Here is a 15,976-nt window from a genome sequence, read left to right as displayed (position 1 = left end):
AGCCCCAGCTCTCGGGGCTCACTCGTGGGACGCACGCGCTCGCCGCATCCTTTCTTCCTGCCTCCGCTCGCGCCTCCCTCCCGCCCTCCTCCCTCTCCAGGTCTCCCCGCCGCTCCCGATTGTCTGCGTCCGCGGCTCGCTCGGCCCGCGCCCGGTCCCGATCCCGGCCCCGGCTGCCTCCTCGCTTCCTCGCCGCCGCCGCCCCGCTCCACACCCCGCGGCCGGAGCCCCGGGACCCCGGCGCCCGCGGGAACCCGCGCCCCAACCCTGCGCCCAGCCGTGCCCGGCCAGGGAGCACCGGGAAGATGAACAACGGCGGCAAAGCCGAGAAGGAGAACACCCCGAGCGAGGCCAACCTGCAGGAGGAAGAGGTACGGAGGGGTCGGGGCCGCCGGGGAGGTGCGGGGACCCTCCAGCCCCGCGCGGGCCGGGGTCGTGAGGGCGCGCGGGCTTCCGAGTCCACGCGCGTCTGCGTGCTCAAAGTTGCGTAACTTTGGAGGACTTTTCTTGAGACTTTTCTAAGTGCGTCCAGCTTTGTTTGCCCGGGGTTTTAAAAGCGGAATCGAAGGCTGACTCCTGGGTGACCTCAGATGCTGGGGACAGGGAGGGTCAAGGCTTGATTCTGCGTCTGGTGCTCGGAAATCGATGGCGCGCGCGGGGGGGGGGTGGTTAAAGGAAGAAACTCGGAAAAGTTCTCGTTAAAGGGTCCCTGCGACCCCTTGGCCCTCCCTCCCGCTGAGTGTTAGGAGTTCTGGGAGAAATATCTTCCTAGCTGAGACATTTTGGATTAATAGATAACTCATCAACCGCATTCTTCTCCGATGAGTTAAAGACCCCCGAACCTGGGAGATCCGGAGCCTGGGATGAAAGGGCGATGAGGCATGGGGGGAAGGAATGGTATATGGGTTAGAAACTAGACTCACTAAATGTCCATAGAAGATGTTAATAGGATTTTCGTCAGAGTACGAATTTTATGTGGTGCATTCGGAGTAATGATTTAAAACACACACGCACGCACGCACGCACGCACACACAAAATTTGGGACTGCTAAGCGTTCCATTGGCGAAAATAGTTCAGTGAGTGCGTGGGTGGGCGTGCACAGGGGACGGATTCGAGGCCAGGTTGCAGAAACTTCCAATTAAGATATTGTGGCGTCCTGTTCAAATGACTTTATTCCTAGGTATCTGGAGTCCAAAACACGGTAGTTTTCTTACTCTTTTAAGATCCCATAGAGTTCTTACAAGAACTCAGTCTGTGTGGAAAGCAGGAACTGTACACCCTAATAAAACCTATAACGCGCTCTTCCAGGCACTGCCCCCTAGTAGAGGGTGAACCCCACTAAGCCGAGGCTGAAGTGGAGAGACTGTATGGCTGAGACACTGTTGTGTGCAAATCGAAATTCCCAGAGTGAAACCAAACATGGGGGAGGAATCCATGAGTATACACAAGACCTATGTGCATCCTCTGATAACGTGACAAAGAACTATTTAGATGGGGAAGACGGAAGGGACCTAAAATTATGCAAAGCAATGCAGAATAAATACAAGAATTTGTCTTAGCATAGTTGTGTGGTGGCGAAGCATAAGTGAATTGCAGGAAGCTGAAAACTGCCTTCCGACGTTGGTTGCCAGTTTTATTACCAAATATTTTTTTGGAAAGTGGTGTTTACACCCTGTTTTATAACCAGCACTGACATTTCTTTTTCAAGGAGATGGGACATGAATTGCTAGTTCTGGCTGCGTTTCAGTTTATTTTCCTGACCACTTAAAAGTATAAAATGATGCCAATTTCCTTTTTAAAAAAAATGCTGTATTCAACCAATTTGCTTAACACAGCTTCCGAAGCCCATTTCAGATTGGCAATTAACTGGTCTAAAAGATGTCTCATGTGAAAGCATCTTTCTCCATCCACTCAGTTGAGAAAATTTGTAACTGGGAAAAAGTTTATCAGAAAAAAAGGCATAAGTATTTAAGTATTATGGTTTTGGTAGGTAACGGTACATTTGTGTGCCTTCCAGTCCCATCTGTACCCATAACTTAGTCAGGGAATGTGGTCGTGTTCGGCAGAAGGTCGCTCTTACTTGCTTTCTTGGTCAGGTAGCTCCTAAGAGGTTAGTATTTTTGAACTCAAGTTGTACACAAGGTGGGGTGTACAAGATAGATAAACCATTAAAATGAGGCTTATTATAGTTATTTTTACAGTAGTGGGAATTGAACCCAGAGCATTACACATGCTAGGCAAGTACTCTGTCACTTAGGTGTTTTTGTGTTTTCGGTTTTTCAAGATAGGTTCTCATTCTAGGTCAGGTGGACCTGGAATTTACTATGTAGTCTCTGGGCAATCCTCACAGCAATCCTCCTACCTTGGCCTCCCCAGTGCTGGGATTAAAGGCGTATGCCATCACACGCGGCTCCCTCCTTCACCCCACAGGTAGGGTTTTGCTGTAGTCCACACTGAGCAGTAATTCACAAGGTAGTCTCAGGTTGGCCTCGAACTCACAGGATTCTCCTATCTCTGCCTGTGCTGGGATTAGAGGTGGAGGCCACTGTGCCCTGACAGGTTTTTGAGATAAGGCTCCCTGGTTGTATAGTTAGGCCTGAATTTGCCATTTTCCTGCCTCATCCTCATGAGTACCGGGATTACTGGTGTATGCCACCACACCTAGCCTATTATATTAGAAATTCAGGAAAGAAAATTGACATAAATGGTTCAGGTGATTTTTGCCATAATTGCCCGTTCATTAGTGCTTTGTTTTTGAAGACCTCTGAGGCTCCCCCCCTCACACAGCTGAAAGCCACAAGGAAAATAAATACTGTGTTTGGTGAGTCCCATTAATTTGTTTGTCATTCTGCAAACCCCCACCTTGGACCCTTTCCCTGCCCACCCGGTGGAGCAGCAGCAGTTTGGTCTCAGACATATTTGAAAGCATTGGTGCTGGACTCAGACGACAGAACACACATGCAGCTTGTATATACAGATAAAGATGACAGGAAAAATGTGTTTATTTGTCATTTCTGGTGGCTATTGAGCTGATTTGGAAAAGTGAGCCCAACAATCACGAAGAGAAAACTGCTTATTTCAGAGATCACCAGAGAGTTCATACTTTGTCCCACATTGAGGAATTAGTGCCTCCTCCTCCTTTTTTTTTTTTTTTTTTTTTTATTTTGAACCTGGGCCCCCATACCCAGTAGTAATGATGCTGAAATGTTTGCTGGGCTCCAGTGGTATAAAATGAACAGTCCAGGATTTAGAGGAGAATTTGTACATTTTTCTAAGGGTGTAATTTTCTGAAAAGTTGTAAAACATGTACTTCTGCTTTGTGCGGCGCTCAGGCAGGAGGAGAATCCCGGGGACTGGGCCAGGCAGCTGTGTAAGAGGAGAGCTACATCTGGCTTTCTAGTTCCTGCTGTGTTCCTGTGTAACTTGTTTCTGTGAAAAAGCCAATTGTCAAATCTTACTAGAATCTGGGAATTACAAGGTTTCTGTGTACAGCTATTAGATTTTTTTACATTGTTTTTTAAAAATTTTTTTGTTTATTTGTTTGAGAGCAACAGTGAGAAAGAGGCAGAGAGAGAGAGAGAAAGAGAGAGAGGGGGGGGAGAGAGAGAGAGAGAGAGAGAGAGAGAGAGAATGGCTGCGCCAGGGCTTCCAGCCACTGCATATGAACTCCAGCTGCGTGTGCCCCCTTGTGTATCTGGCTAATGTGGGTCCTGGGGAATCAAGCCTCGAACCAGGGTCCTTAGGTTTCACAGGCAAGCGCTTAAAACCACTAAGCCATCTCTCCAGCCCCTTATATTGTTTTACAGCAAGATAATTACTGCTGGAGGACTGAAGTTTAAGGCCAGCTTTAAGGCCTCAGATGCATAACAAAATCTCTAAAAAAAAAAAATTCTACAATTTGTCCCTATTCATAAGACCAAAACTTATTAAAGTTGTAGTCCCAATATTATTTTTTATCTATCTAGTACATTTTAAAAAATATTTTTACTTAGATGGACGTGTATGTGTGTGTGTTTTCTGAGGGTAGGGTCTTACTCTGGTCCAGGCTGATCTGGAATTCACTATGTAGTCTCAGAGTGACCTTGAACCCATGGTAATCCTTTTACCTCTGCCTCCTGAGTGCTGGGATTAAAGGCGTGCATCACCACGCCCAGCTTTTTTTTTTTTTCCCCCCGAGGTAGGGTCTCCCTCTAGCTCAGGCTGACCTGGAATTCAGTATACAGTCTCAGGGTGGTCTCCTACTCACAGTGATCCTCCTGCCTGTCTCCTAAGTGCTGGGATTAAGGGTATGCGTCCGGCTAGAAATTTTTATTTTTAAAAATTCAGTGACCAACAAGTTTCTATAAATTGGCCGCGCGTGGTGGTGTATGTGTTTGATCCCAGTACTCAGAAGGCAAAGGTAGGATCGCCGTGAGTTCACTGTGAGACTACATAGTGAATTTTAGGTCAGCGTGAGCTAGAGGGATACCCTACCTAAAAGTCTTTGGAAATCATAATTTTATTTTATTTTTGTTTTATTCATGTCATTGGGTACTTTTAACTTATTACAAACCACCTCTACCAGGCATTTGATTACGTTGAAGTAGGTTAAAGTACAACCAAGTTCTAACAAGTTGTTAGAAGAGGAAAGTAAGACAGGAGAAAAAACATCCTGGCCTAGTTATAATACTGATTGAGAAGCTGGCAGGTGTTGGTCGGTTGGAGATCACAAGGTTAAAGCTTCAGAGGTTCGCACAGATTTGGCGTCTTTTCTCTGTCAGCCTTTCATGATGCTTAGTAATTTGAACATTGAGGTTGCTCACAATGTTTTAAACGATAGGCACTAAGAAAAGGGTAAAGGCAGTGCTGTGGTGACCTCAGGTCCTCATTAAACATTGTTAATTATTTGAGTGAGTGTGTCGGTATGTCCATTCTCCCTGCTGCTGCAACTGCTTGCCCCGTTTTTTTGCTTCTTTATGTGGACGCTGAGGAATTGACCCTGGACTGACAGGCTTTGCAAGCACGCACCTTTTAACTGCTGAGCCATCTCTCTCCAGCACTGGTTTTAATAGTTTAACCAAGCTTGGAGAGTCTCTCTCTTATTACAAATCAAGTTTGGTGTGACAAAAACATTTCAACAGGATTTGGTGACAGTGATTTGGATGGAGATGTAGTGGGCTTATATAGAATGAAGTAGTGAGACCACAACAAATATGGCACGCAGCTTTTGAGTTACACTTCCAACAGTGGTTTTCTGATTTCCCTGATAAACCTCCTGTGCATATGCAGTCCTCCTTGTCTGCAATGGCATTTGTGTGTTGGCTGGATCATTTGGAAGAGACCGAGGTTCATTTTTGGAGATGCTTTCTTGTCTTACGTTTGCAGGTTTCTCTTCTGTGCTAGTGATGGCAGTGAACTGGGAACATGGCAGCAGTGATGCACCTAATACCCTGCCCTAATTTACAAGCTTGGACAGAAGGCATTGTAACTTCTGGTACCACAATCTGTATTAGACATGGTTCTCTAAAGGAACAGAACCAATAGAACGAATTGTATTAAAAGGGAATTTATTGGATTAGTTTATGGCGGTCCAACAATAGCAGTTTACAGGCCTGAGAGTTAAAGAACTCAGTAGCTGCCCAGTCCACTGAACTGGATGTCTCAGGAGACCCAATACGCCACTGAAGGCCTGGAGGCTTCCACTGCTCTTCAGTCCGCCCTGGAAAGCAGCAAGCTGGGAGCAGCAAGCAGCCAGGTGGGAGGAGGGGAGACTTTACTTGTCCAGGCTTTTTAGATTAAGCACCCCCCTCCCAAGGGCTTATGCTGTGGGAAGGATTCCTCCTTTAGCTAATCCTTCCTGGAAGCAACCTCAGAGACCCACTTAGGGGTAATGTCTGTGGATTCCTAAACAGATCAAGTTGACACAAAACTATCACAAGTTCACCCCTTGTCAGTTTGACACCGACCATATCTCCTTATATCATACTTAATTTCCAGTTGACAAGGTCATAATTATGCCTAACATCATATAACTGGAAACGCACAATTTTCCCCCCAACACAAAGCAAGGTTCTTTGAGCAATGCTTAGTCTAATATAATGAGCCAAATACAAATTTAACAGCAGTTAACTAGTGATATGATCTTAATTAGTATTAATCACCTAATAGAGAAATAGAAGAAGAACAAAAGCAACTTAATATTGGTGAGATATGTTAGGAACACTCTTGAAAACATAGGACAGAAATAGTCATGGCAATTATAGTCCCCGTTTTTGTCACTTTGCCTTACCTGGGATTTGCAACTACCTTCTACTACCCATTCTGTATTTCTTCCACCTTCAGCAAGCACCTCAACAGGTCTTGGTTCTTTACCTGGAGGAGTGACCCATACCTTCATTCCTAAAGGATCTGGGCCATTTATCACACTACCTTGATTGGGTTGTTGCAGTTGTCCATTGACTCTGATAACAGGGCTTGGTAACAGTAAGAGACGCTCTAGCTCTAACGGATCTCCTGCACTCCAGACATACTCTTCCTTACCCTCCATTGTGGAGGAGCAGTCCAGTTTCCCCCTGGTAATCTGGATCAGTCATCCCTGCTATCACTGTAACTCCTTTCTCAGCCTATTCCCTCAAGGGCATCAGTAGCCCAAAGTGGCCAGGGGTGTGTTATTAGCTTCCAGTTCAATAGAATCTTCTTCATGTCTCCTGACAAAAGCATACCCTCCTCTGGAACCAAGACCTCTAGGTCAGCAGAGCGTAATGTTGTGGGAACAGGAAGCAAAAATTTAGCTAATAGGTCACTTGGGGTGATGGTAAGTGGGACCATTCCCATTTCCACCCTTTGATTCTTGGACTCCTGAATCCGGGCTATAGGAGAAACAGTACCATATATAGGACGCTGATTCGGAGCATACACAGCCTGCTGGAGGACACTCCCCCTGCCCTCCTAGCAGTTGCCTCCTGCTTGGTGCCGGAGCTGTTTCTTTAAAAGGCCATTCCACTGTTCTATCAAGCCAGCTGCTTCGGGGTGGTGGGGCACATGGTAAGACCCAGCGAATCCCATGCTCATGAGCCCACTGTCGTTCTTCCTTGGCTTGAAGTGAGTTCCTTGGTCAGAAGCAATGCTGTGTGGAATACCATGATGGTGGATAAGGCATTCTGTAAGGTAGTTTTGGCAGAAGCCTTACATGTAGGAAAAGCAAATGCATACCCAGCATAAGTGTCCGTTCTAGTGAGGACAAAGCACTGCCCTTTCCATGATGGAAGTGCTCCAGTGTAGTCAACCTGCCACCAGGTTGCTGGCTGGTCAGCCTTAGTTAGTGGAAGTCCATGTTGTTGGGCCCATCATAACGTGCATCCCTGCCACCATGGCCACTTTGTTCATGGGCCCATTGGGCAATGACAGGGATGGCTGAGGAAAGAGGTTGACCACTATCCACAGAACAGGTCAGTTTATCTACTTGATTATTAAAGTCATCCTCTGAGGTCACCTTCTGATGACATTAACATGGGACATAAGTACCTTTATATCCTTTGCCCATTCAGAGAGCTCTGTCCACATACACCTTCCCCAAATGTCCTTCTCACCAGTTTTCCAATTGTGCTCCTTCCAAGTCCCAGACCATCCAGCTAAATCATTGGCCACAGCTTATGAATCAGTGTATAACCACACGTCTGGCCATTTTTCCTTACAAGCAAAATGCACAAACTTGTGCACTGCTTGAATGAAGTTCTGCCCATTGTGAAGACTTCCCTTCACCACAGTCCTTCAGAGTTGTCCCAGAAAGAGGCTGCAGTGCTGTAGCTGCCCACTTCTGGGAGGTTTCCACATAATGTGCTGAACCATTTGTAAACCATGCCCCATTCCTTTTCCTCAGTCCGTTGATCATAGGTCATACCCCATGATGCCATAGGTGCATGCTTGGGGACAGAAAACATTGTAACTCCTGGTTCCACAATCTGTATTAGTCATGGCTCCCTAGAGGAACAGAACCAATAGAACGAGTTGTATTAAAAGGGAATTTATTGGATTACTTTATGGCAGTCCAGCAATAGCAGTTTACAGGCCTGAGAGTCAAGGAACCTGTTAGCTGCTCAGTCCACAAAGCTGGACGCCTCAGCAGTCCCAGTCTGCCACTGAGGCTTCCTGGAGAGCTGCTGCTCTTCAGTCCACACTGGAAGGCAACTAGCAGCCAGGTGGGAGGAGGGGAGACTTTCCTTCTCCCAGCTTCCTTAGATAAAGCACCCTCCAGGGTTCCGCCCCTGTGGGGGAAGGGCTCACCCTGGGGGGAAGATTCCTCCTTTAGTCTATCCTCCCTGGAAGCAACCTCAGAGAGACACTTAGGAATCCAGATCAAGTTGACACAAAATTTAACCATCACAGACAGTGAGTTCTGAAGGTTCAGCATTAGGTATCAAAAATATTTTGACCCATTGGTTTACTGCTTTTATTGTTGGGAATTTAAGGAAATAGATGTAATAAGGATTTATTTTTAGATTATTGCTTTTTTTTTTTTTTTTTTTCCCAAGGTAGGCTCTCACTCTGGTCCAGGCTGACCTGGAATTCACTATGTAGTCTCAGGGTGGACTTGAACTCTCGGTGATCCTCCTGCCTCTGCCTCCCTAGTCCTGGGATTAAAGGTGTGCGCCACCATGCCCGGTTTAGATTATTGCATTTATTAAGTAATTATTACAGTTACTTTATCTTTTTTTGTTTTTTCGAGGTAGGATCTCGCTCTAGCCCAGGCTGACCTGGAATTCACTGTGTAGTCTTAAGGTGTCCTTGAACTCATGGCGATCCTTCTACCTCTGCCTCCCCAGTGCTGGGATTAAAGCATATACCACCACACCCGGCTTCAGAGTTACTTTATGTTAGTAAAAATTCAAAAAGACTGTTTAACATAGGGGGATTATGATTCCAGTAAGGGAATGTTATGTAGCCATTAAAAGCTTTGCTTTTATGGGGGAGAAAATGCCTTCACACGTGTGTGCGTGTGTGTGTGTGTGTGTGTGTGTGTGTGTGTGTAATATAATATAACTTGGGCATGACTTCTCACACTCACATCCCTATCTTTAATGGGCAGTATGTTATAAACTTGAATGCACTGCATGTGTGTGTTTGGAGAAGGGTATGTAAGAGGTGATAGACCTGGAACTTGAAACTGCCTGAAGGCTACATGTTTGAACTTACCAGAATGAAGTCCAGCTTGTGAGTGTTAATAGCAGAAAGGGAAATACTATGTCATTTAGCTTATGAAGTATGTTCAGAAGTCTCGATCTATTCACTCAAATAATCATTAGGACGGAGAGATGACTTAATGGTTAAGGCACTTGCCTACAAAGCCTGAGGACCCAGGTTCGATTCCCCAGAACCCACATAAGCCAGATGCACAAAGTGGCACATGCGTCTGGAGTTCATTTGCAGTAGCTAGAGGTCCTGATGCTCCCATTCTCTCTGTGCCTCTTTCTCTCTCTCTCAAATAAATAGATAAAATAAAATTAAATTAAAAAAAAGAAAACAGTCATGGGTACTGAGTATTTTCCATATGCTGGCTGAGCACTGGAAATCAATTCTTTTTTTTTTCTTTCCGAAGTAGGGTCTTGCTGTAGCCCAGGCTGACCTGGAATTCACTATGTAGTCTCATTGTGAACTCACTACAGTCCTCCTACCTCTGCCTCCAAGTGCTTAAAGGTGTGCATGCTACCACTCCTGACCTAGATAGGGTCTCATTTAGCCCAGGCTGACCTGGAACTCTATAGTCTGAGGCTAGCCTGGAACTCACAGCAATTCTTTCTCCTGAGTGCTGAGTGCACCAGCACACCCTGTTTGACACAGGCATTTTGATGCTGATTTTATGATTGGGCTGCTGAAGTACTGTGAAGTTGGGCTGATTGACCAGGGCCTTCAGATCAGGAGAGGAAGATCCTGCTCCTAAACTGCTCACAGTTTAATGGGGATGGTCACGTGTAAATAAGAGGGTAAAATAAAGCCTGGTGTACCGGCTGAAGTGGTTACTTGAATTAGGACCCGGCTAACTCTGTCAAGAGGAGAGAGTGATGGGAGCTGGGTTAAAAGGAAGAGCAGAATCTGAAAGAAGACTTTGAAGGATAAGATAGTCAGGTAGAGGTGCAGGCATGCCTTTAATCCCAGCACAGTAGGAGGATTGCTTTGGGACTACTTAGTGAACTCTAGATCAGCCTGGTTGCAAGAGTGAGACCCTACCTGTGGGGGGTGGGGGCGGGGTGAGAAAAAGAAAAACTTTTGTGGAGGAATAAATAAGACAGCAGGGAAAGACAAGGCTTGAGAGAACCCTGGCCCGCAGGCAGTGGAGCAGCATGCTCTCCAAGCTTGGAGGTGGAACTCTGGTTGTGTGGCAGAGGTAACATTCTGAGATATCCTTTCGAAAGGATCATTGTTGACCACCAGAACGATGGCTGGCCTTGTAGAAATACAAACTAGAGATTGGAAGAAGAAAGGGTAGTAACTAGGAGGCAAAGATGTTCTCTGTATGCACAGAAGGCTCTGATCTTGAATAAAGTTTCAGAACAATTCACATATATCTGGTGATTGAAAAATGCAGGCTGTGCAAATGGATGTCCAGAAAATGGAATTCTTATTCCTAGGAAACCTTGAGAAGTTCCTGGGTAAAGAGGAAGAATTGGAAATTCTGAGGGAAAACTGAAGCTAATTTTACTTTATTTGGGTGGGGGGAAAGAATGGGTACATCAGGGCCTCTAGCCTCTGCAGATGAGCTCCAGATGCATGTGCCACCTTGACCATCTGGCTTATGTCTATCCTGGGGAATTGAACTTGGGTTCTTTGGCTTTGCTGGCAAGTGCCTTACTGCTAAACCATCTTTCCAGTGCCTGAAGCTAATTTTATTTTATTTTTTTCAATATTTTTTTGTTCATTTTTTATTTATTTATTTGAGAGCGACAGACAGAGAGAAAGACAGAGGAAGAGGGAGAGAATGGGCGCGCCAGGGCTTCCAGCCTCTGCAAACGAACTCCAGACACGTGCGCCCCCTTGTGCATCTGGCTAACGTGGGACCTGGGGAACCGAGCCTCGAACCGGGGTCCTTAGGCTTCACAGGCAAGCGCTTAACCGCTAAGCCATCTCTCCAGCCCCTGAAGCTAATTTTAAATAACAGTCCTCCTTAACCTACCACCTAATAACTGTCCAGTTAAAATAGTAGTTGTATGGAGGGTACTTAGAAATATGGAGGTATCTGGGTCCCTAGATTATTTCTCTAGATTATCATTGCTCATACTATTTCTACTTTCATCATTGTCTAAAGAAGTTTTCTTTAATATATATGTTTTGTTGTTTTGAGGTAGGGTTTTGCTCTAGTCCAGGAATTCACTAATTCACTATGTAGTCTCAGGGTGGCCTTGAAGTCATGGTGATCCTCCTACCTCTGCCTCCCAAGTGCTGGGATTAAAGACCACCCTGCCTGGCGCGCCTTTAAAATTTGTCACTGATTCCCAGGCTTTTAGTTTTATAAGTTGTCTTTTCCTAATGCTTTGCAGAAAATCGAAGACCAAGTTAATTATGAAATTTACGAAGATCAATTTTTTAAAAAAATATTTATTTATTTATTTGACAGAAGGGGCGGGGGGGGGGAGAATGCTCCCACTAGGGCCTCCAGCATGCCCCACCTTGTACACCTGGCTAACGAGGGTCTTAGGGAATCAAACCTGGGTCCTTTGGCTTTTCAGGCAAACCCCTTAACTGCTAAGCCACCCCTCCAGCCTATTTTTTTTTTTTTTTACTTTTTTAGACGAAAGACTAAGTTAAGCTATTGGCCAGCAGCCCAAACTGTCTCGTGGGTCATATTTTTAAATTACTCTATTCATGTTTTCCTGCAGGTTTGCTGCCTTTTGATGTTCCTGAAAGTCCAGAAATTTAAAGAAAACAGTAATTACAACTTGCATTTGAATTTCTTGTAGGCTTTTAACCCTGCTGCAGCCGCAGTAATGCAAATTATATCGACCAGGCAAAGAGGGAAAAGCAATAGTAGTAAAAATGCCAGTCACGTCAGGAAGAGAGACCAGGATGCAGGGGCTTTCATACCTATTGTTATACAAATTTTAAAAGGTCCTGGGAATTCCTAGGCAGCCTAGTTTAAACCTGTCAGCACCTGGGATCTTGCAAAGGTATGAGAAATCTTGAGAGTCTCAGAACTGAGCTCCTTCTCACCAGCCCATGAACACCTTCCTACTTTCAATTAGTCTTCATTTCTCATGAGCTGACTTCTTAGCATGAGTCCTCCTTTGGTTTTTCTAAATGCTTTTTTGTTACCAGGTAGATAATGCTGGCAGGTAGCCAACATCGTCCTAAGAGAACCTGAGGATTCCAAAAGCTTTTCTTAACTCCATAGGATTCTGTTTGGTGACAGTTCCTCTGTGCCCACCTATCTAGGCTGCATTCTTGAGGCCTCTGGGAGAAGGTGTATACCGAAGTGCTAGTTTATTTCCCAAGCAGCAGATTTCCTGTGCTCAGAGGGGAAGTGCGGTGTACGAAGTGTAAGTGCTTCACCCTGCATGTGGGATTACAGGACTCAGGATGTGTGAGTTTCCAGAGGCATCTGGTTTTAAATACACTATTCCTCAACCAGCTATCCGCTGTTGAGGGAGGGCCAGAGAGGACACAGCACTGAAGTCTTGAGCCTGCCCTTGGATGCCCGGTGACTAGCGACCCAAACTGTTGTTTGCTTTACTCTTTGGGGGCCTTGGTTATCAGAGTAGGAGGACCCAGGAAATCAGAAAAGTTCTAGAATCTAGTTACCTAGTCTGATTTTGCCCTGTCCCCCCTCCATTCTTATAAACTCATCAGTTGCTGTAGCCAATGCTAAGACACTTGTAAGTTCAAAGAATTTCCTAAGTCAGAGGGAAAAGTAAGGAAAGTTACAGATCCACGCTTTAAAAAGCACTTACAGCAGGGCATGGTGGTACACACCTTTAATCCCAGCACCTGGGAGGCAGAATTTCCTGCCTCTGCAAACGAACTCCAGATGCATGTGCCACCTTGTATTATCTGGCTTACATGGGTACTGGGGAATTGAGAGCCTTGTACTGTGGGGTTCTTAGACTTCATCGGCAAGCACTTCACAGCTAAGCCATCTCTCCAGGCGCCCCCCCCCCACTTCAAAAAGCAAAAGGACTGTTATCACCTCATGTTTAGGGATAAGAAAACTGAGGCTCTGAGAATTAAGTAATTTGTTTGAGGTTTTACAGTGGCTGGATAGGAACTTAAAAATTTCCAGTGGCCCCTGACCTCATCTGCTAGGAATCACAGTGTGTTTAGCTGCTCCTATCTTATTGAGGCATCTCCAATTTGCTCCTGCCTGAGGGCCTTTGAACCAGCCTTGTGCATGCCTAGAAAGCCCTGCTCCCAGATGACCCAAGCATAGCTTTGTCCTTGTCGTTTATCCTCATTTCTGTTTAGGTGTGAGGCCTGTGGCTGCGCAGGTTATAGCAGCCTGTGCCCACGTGTGTGCATTTTCTAGGTAGTATCTCTTGATCCTGCCTGTGTGCTTATTCTTCATCGTATACTCCTGGAAGGCACCTCCTTGGCAAGGCAGCAGGGGCTTTCTGTCCTGTTTCCTATCTTAAGCCGTCGAGAACAGCGCTCTGAACTGCCTGGTAGGTTTGTGAAGAACATACAGAACAGCCTGTCGCGGACTGCTGTCTGTACAGTTAGGCCACAGTGGTCATAATGCCTTTTCAGCAACTTTCAGCTTCACTTGTCATTGTTTTTGCCTTGAGATGATTATTTCTGGCTACTTTCCCTCCCCACCACCACTTTATGCCATCAGAAATCACAGGTATCATCTTGTACCATTTTGTGTTAGAAATTTGGTTTGAGGGGGTGTTGGAGAGATGGCTCAGCTGATAAGGCCCATAAAGCCTAACACCTCAGGTTCAGTTCCCTAGTACTAATGTAAAGCCAGCTACTCAAAGGGACACATGCATCTGAAGTTCATTTGTAGTGGCTGGAGGCCCTGGTGCGCCCATATATTCTCCTTCCTCTCTCTGTGTCTTTTCTATTTCTTTATGCTTGCAAATAAAAAGAAAAAATAGAATTTTTATTTAGATGACTCCTTGTGGGAATAGGGGAGACACCCTTTGGAATGTATAAAGGAACCCTCCCTTTTTTGCACAGTTAAAATGGAAACCCAGCTCACAGTGTGCCCAGGACAGGAGAGCAATGAGGGCATGGCTGGAAACTTAAGGAAAGGAGGATGTGGTGAAGTTTTGCGGATATAATTGTGAGTTTCCAGGGCTAATGTTAACAACCCATGTGGAATTAATTGACTTGGAGATATGTGCCCATTTTCACTGCTTGTTCTAGACTCAAGTCCAATAGTCTTTTTTCCTTTTTGTCTGCAAAGTGGTATATAATATAGCTCAGGATGTTGCTGGCTTCCAGTGGACAGGCCCAGCCCATAAGCAGCTGTATGTGTAGCCAGTGAAGAACATCTAGTTTGGTTCTCCTGACCCTTGTGGAGGCACCTCACAAAAACTTCTTTTCCTAGGTAAGGTCTCACTCTAGCTCAGGCTGACCTGGAATTCACTATGTAGTCTAGAGCTGGGATTAAAGGCATGTGCCACCATGCGTGGCCAAACAAGAATCCTTTCTTCCTTTGCTCTTCCCTTTCCCCTTCCTTCTCCTTTTACTCCTCTTCTTTTTTCTTTTGTGTGTATGTGTTTTGGTTTTGCAAGGTAAGGTCTCACACTCTAGGCCAGGCTGATATGGAATTCACCATGTGGTCTCAGGGTGGCCTTGAACTCACAAGGATCCTCTTGCCTCTGTCCCGAGTGCTGGAATTAAAAGCGTGTGTCACCACACTCAGCATTATTTTTATGGATTTGCAGGCAGAGAGAGAGAGAGAAGAAAGATATATATAGAGAGAAAATGAGCATGCCATGGCCTATAACCACTGCAGTGGAACTCCAAATGCATGTGCCACTGTGCATCTGGCTCTACGTGGTTACTTGGGAATTGAATCTGGGTCCTTAGGCTTTGCAGGCAAGTACCCTAACCCCTGAGCCATCTTTCCAGCCTCCACCACTACTTCTTGTTCTAACCCCCAAAGCTTTTAAATTTTTTTAAAAAAATATTTATTTATTTATTTGTGAGAGAAAAAGAGACAGAGAGAAAGAGAATGGGCACACCAGGGACTATAGCCACTGCATAGGAACTCCAGACATATGTGCCCCCATGTGGATCCTGGGAATCAAATCCTGGTCCATAGGCTTCATAGGCAAATGCCATAACCACTGAGCCATTTCTCCAGTCCCCCTCCCCCAATTTTTTAAAATGAGAGACAGAAAGAACAGGCATGCCAGAGCCTGTAGTCACTGCAATATAGAACTCATGTGAGTGCGCCACCTTGTGTGCATACATGACTTTGCGCATGTGTCTCTGCATCTGGCCTACTTGGGATCTGAGAAGTCTTAACATGGGCCCTTAACCTTCGCAGGCAAGCACCTTAACTTCTAAGACACCTCTCAAGCCCTGAAGTTAAAAAAAAATATTGTGTGTGTATGGAGGAGGGAGAGAGAGAAAGAATATGAATGAGAATGCAAATAGGTGTGTCAGGGCCTCTTGCTGCTACAAATGAACTCCAGACACATGCTGCACTTGGTACATCCGTCTTTGAGTGGGCACTGAGGAATTGAACCCAGGCCAACAGGTGGTGTAGGCAAACCCCTTTAACCCCTGAGCCATCCCCTTAGCTTGCATTTTTGTTTTTGCTTCTATTGTAAAGCAGAACAGATGACAGGCACTACAAAGAAACATGACCGTCCACTTAATTGAGCAGAGAGATGTACTAGTAACAATGCGGCCGTTTTGAGTATCCCCATTTGTGGCATGCATGTCTGTACCTGGCCTTGATTGGGTGGTTTTTTCCTCAATTTTTATTAACATTTTCCACGATTATAAAAAATATCCCATGGTGATACCCTCCCTCCTCCCCACTTTCCCCTT

The 15,976-nt window shown here is 45.5% G+C and overlaps 1 protein-coding gene across 3 annotated transcripts in view; it reads left to right on the top strand.

Moving 5' to 3' along the window:
* The first annotated feature begins 232 nt into the window (after positions 1-232).
* Positions 233-15,976, top strand: part of Rbpms (RNA binding protein, mRNA processing factor) — a 193,090-nt gene continuing 177,346 nt past the window's right edge. For all 3 annotated transcript variants that reach the window (XM_045159490.1, XM_004666936.3, XR_006638974.1), the window contains exon 1: positions 233-371. In XM_045159490.1, the coding sequence (XP_045015425.1) occupies positions 306-371 (66 nt within the window). In that variant the 5' untranslated portion in view covers positions 233-305. The remainder of the gene's footprint in view (positions 372-15,976) is intronic.

The sequence above is a fragment of the Jaculus jaculus genome, chromosome 9, assembly GCF_020740685.1.
Source record: "Jaculus jaculus isolate mJacJac1 chromosome 9, mJacJac1.mat.Y.cur, whole genome shotgun sequence".
Taxonomy (NCBI): domain Eukaryota; kingdom Metazoa; phylum Chordata; class Mammalia; order Rodentia; family Dipodidae; genus Jaculus; species Jaculus jaculus.
This window is presented reverse-complemented; position numbering and strand designations above follow the sequence as displayed.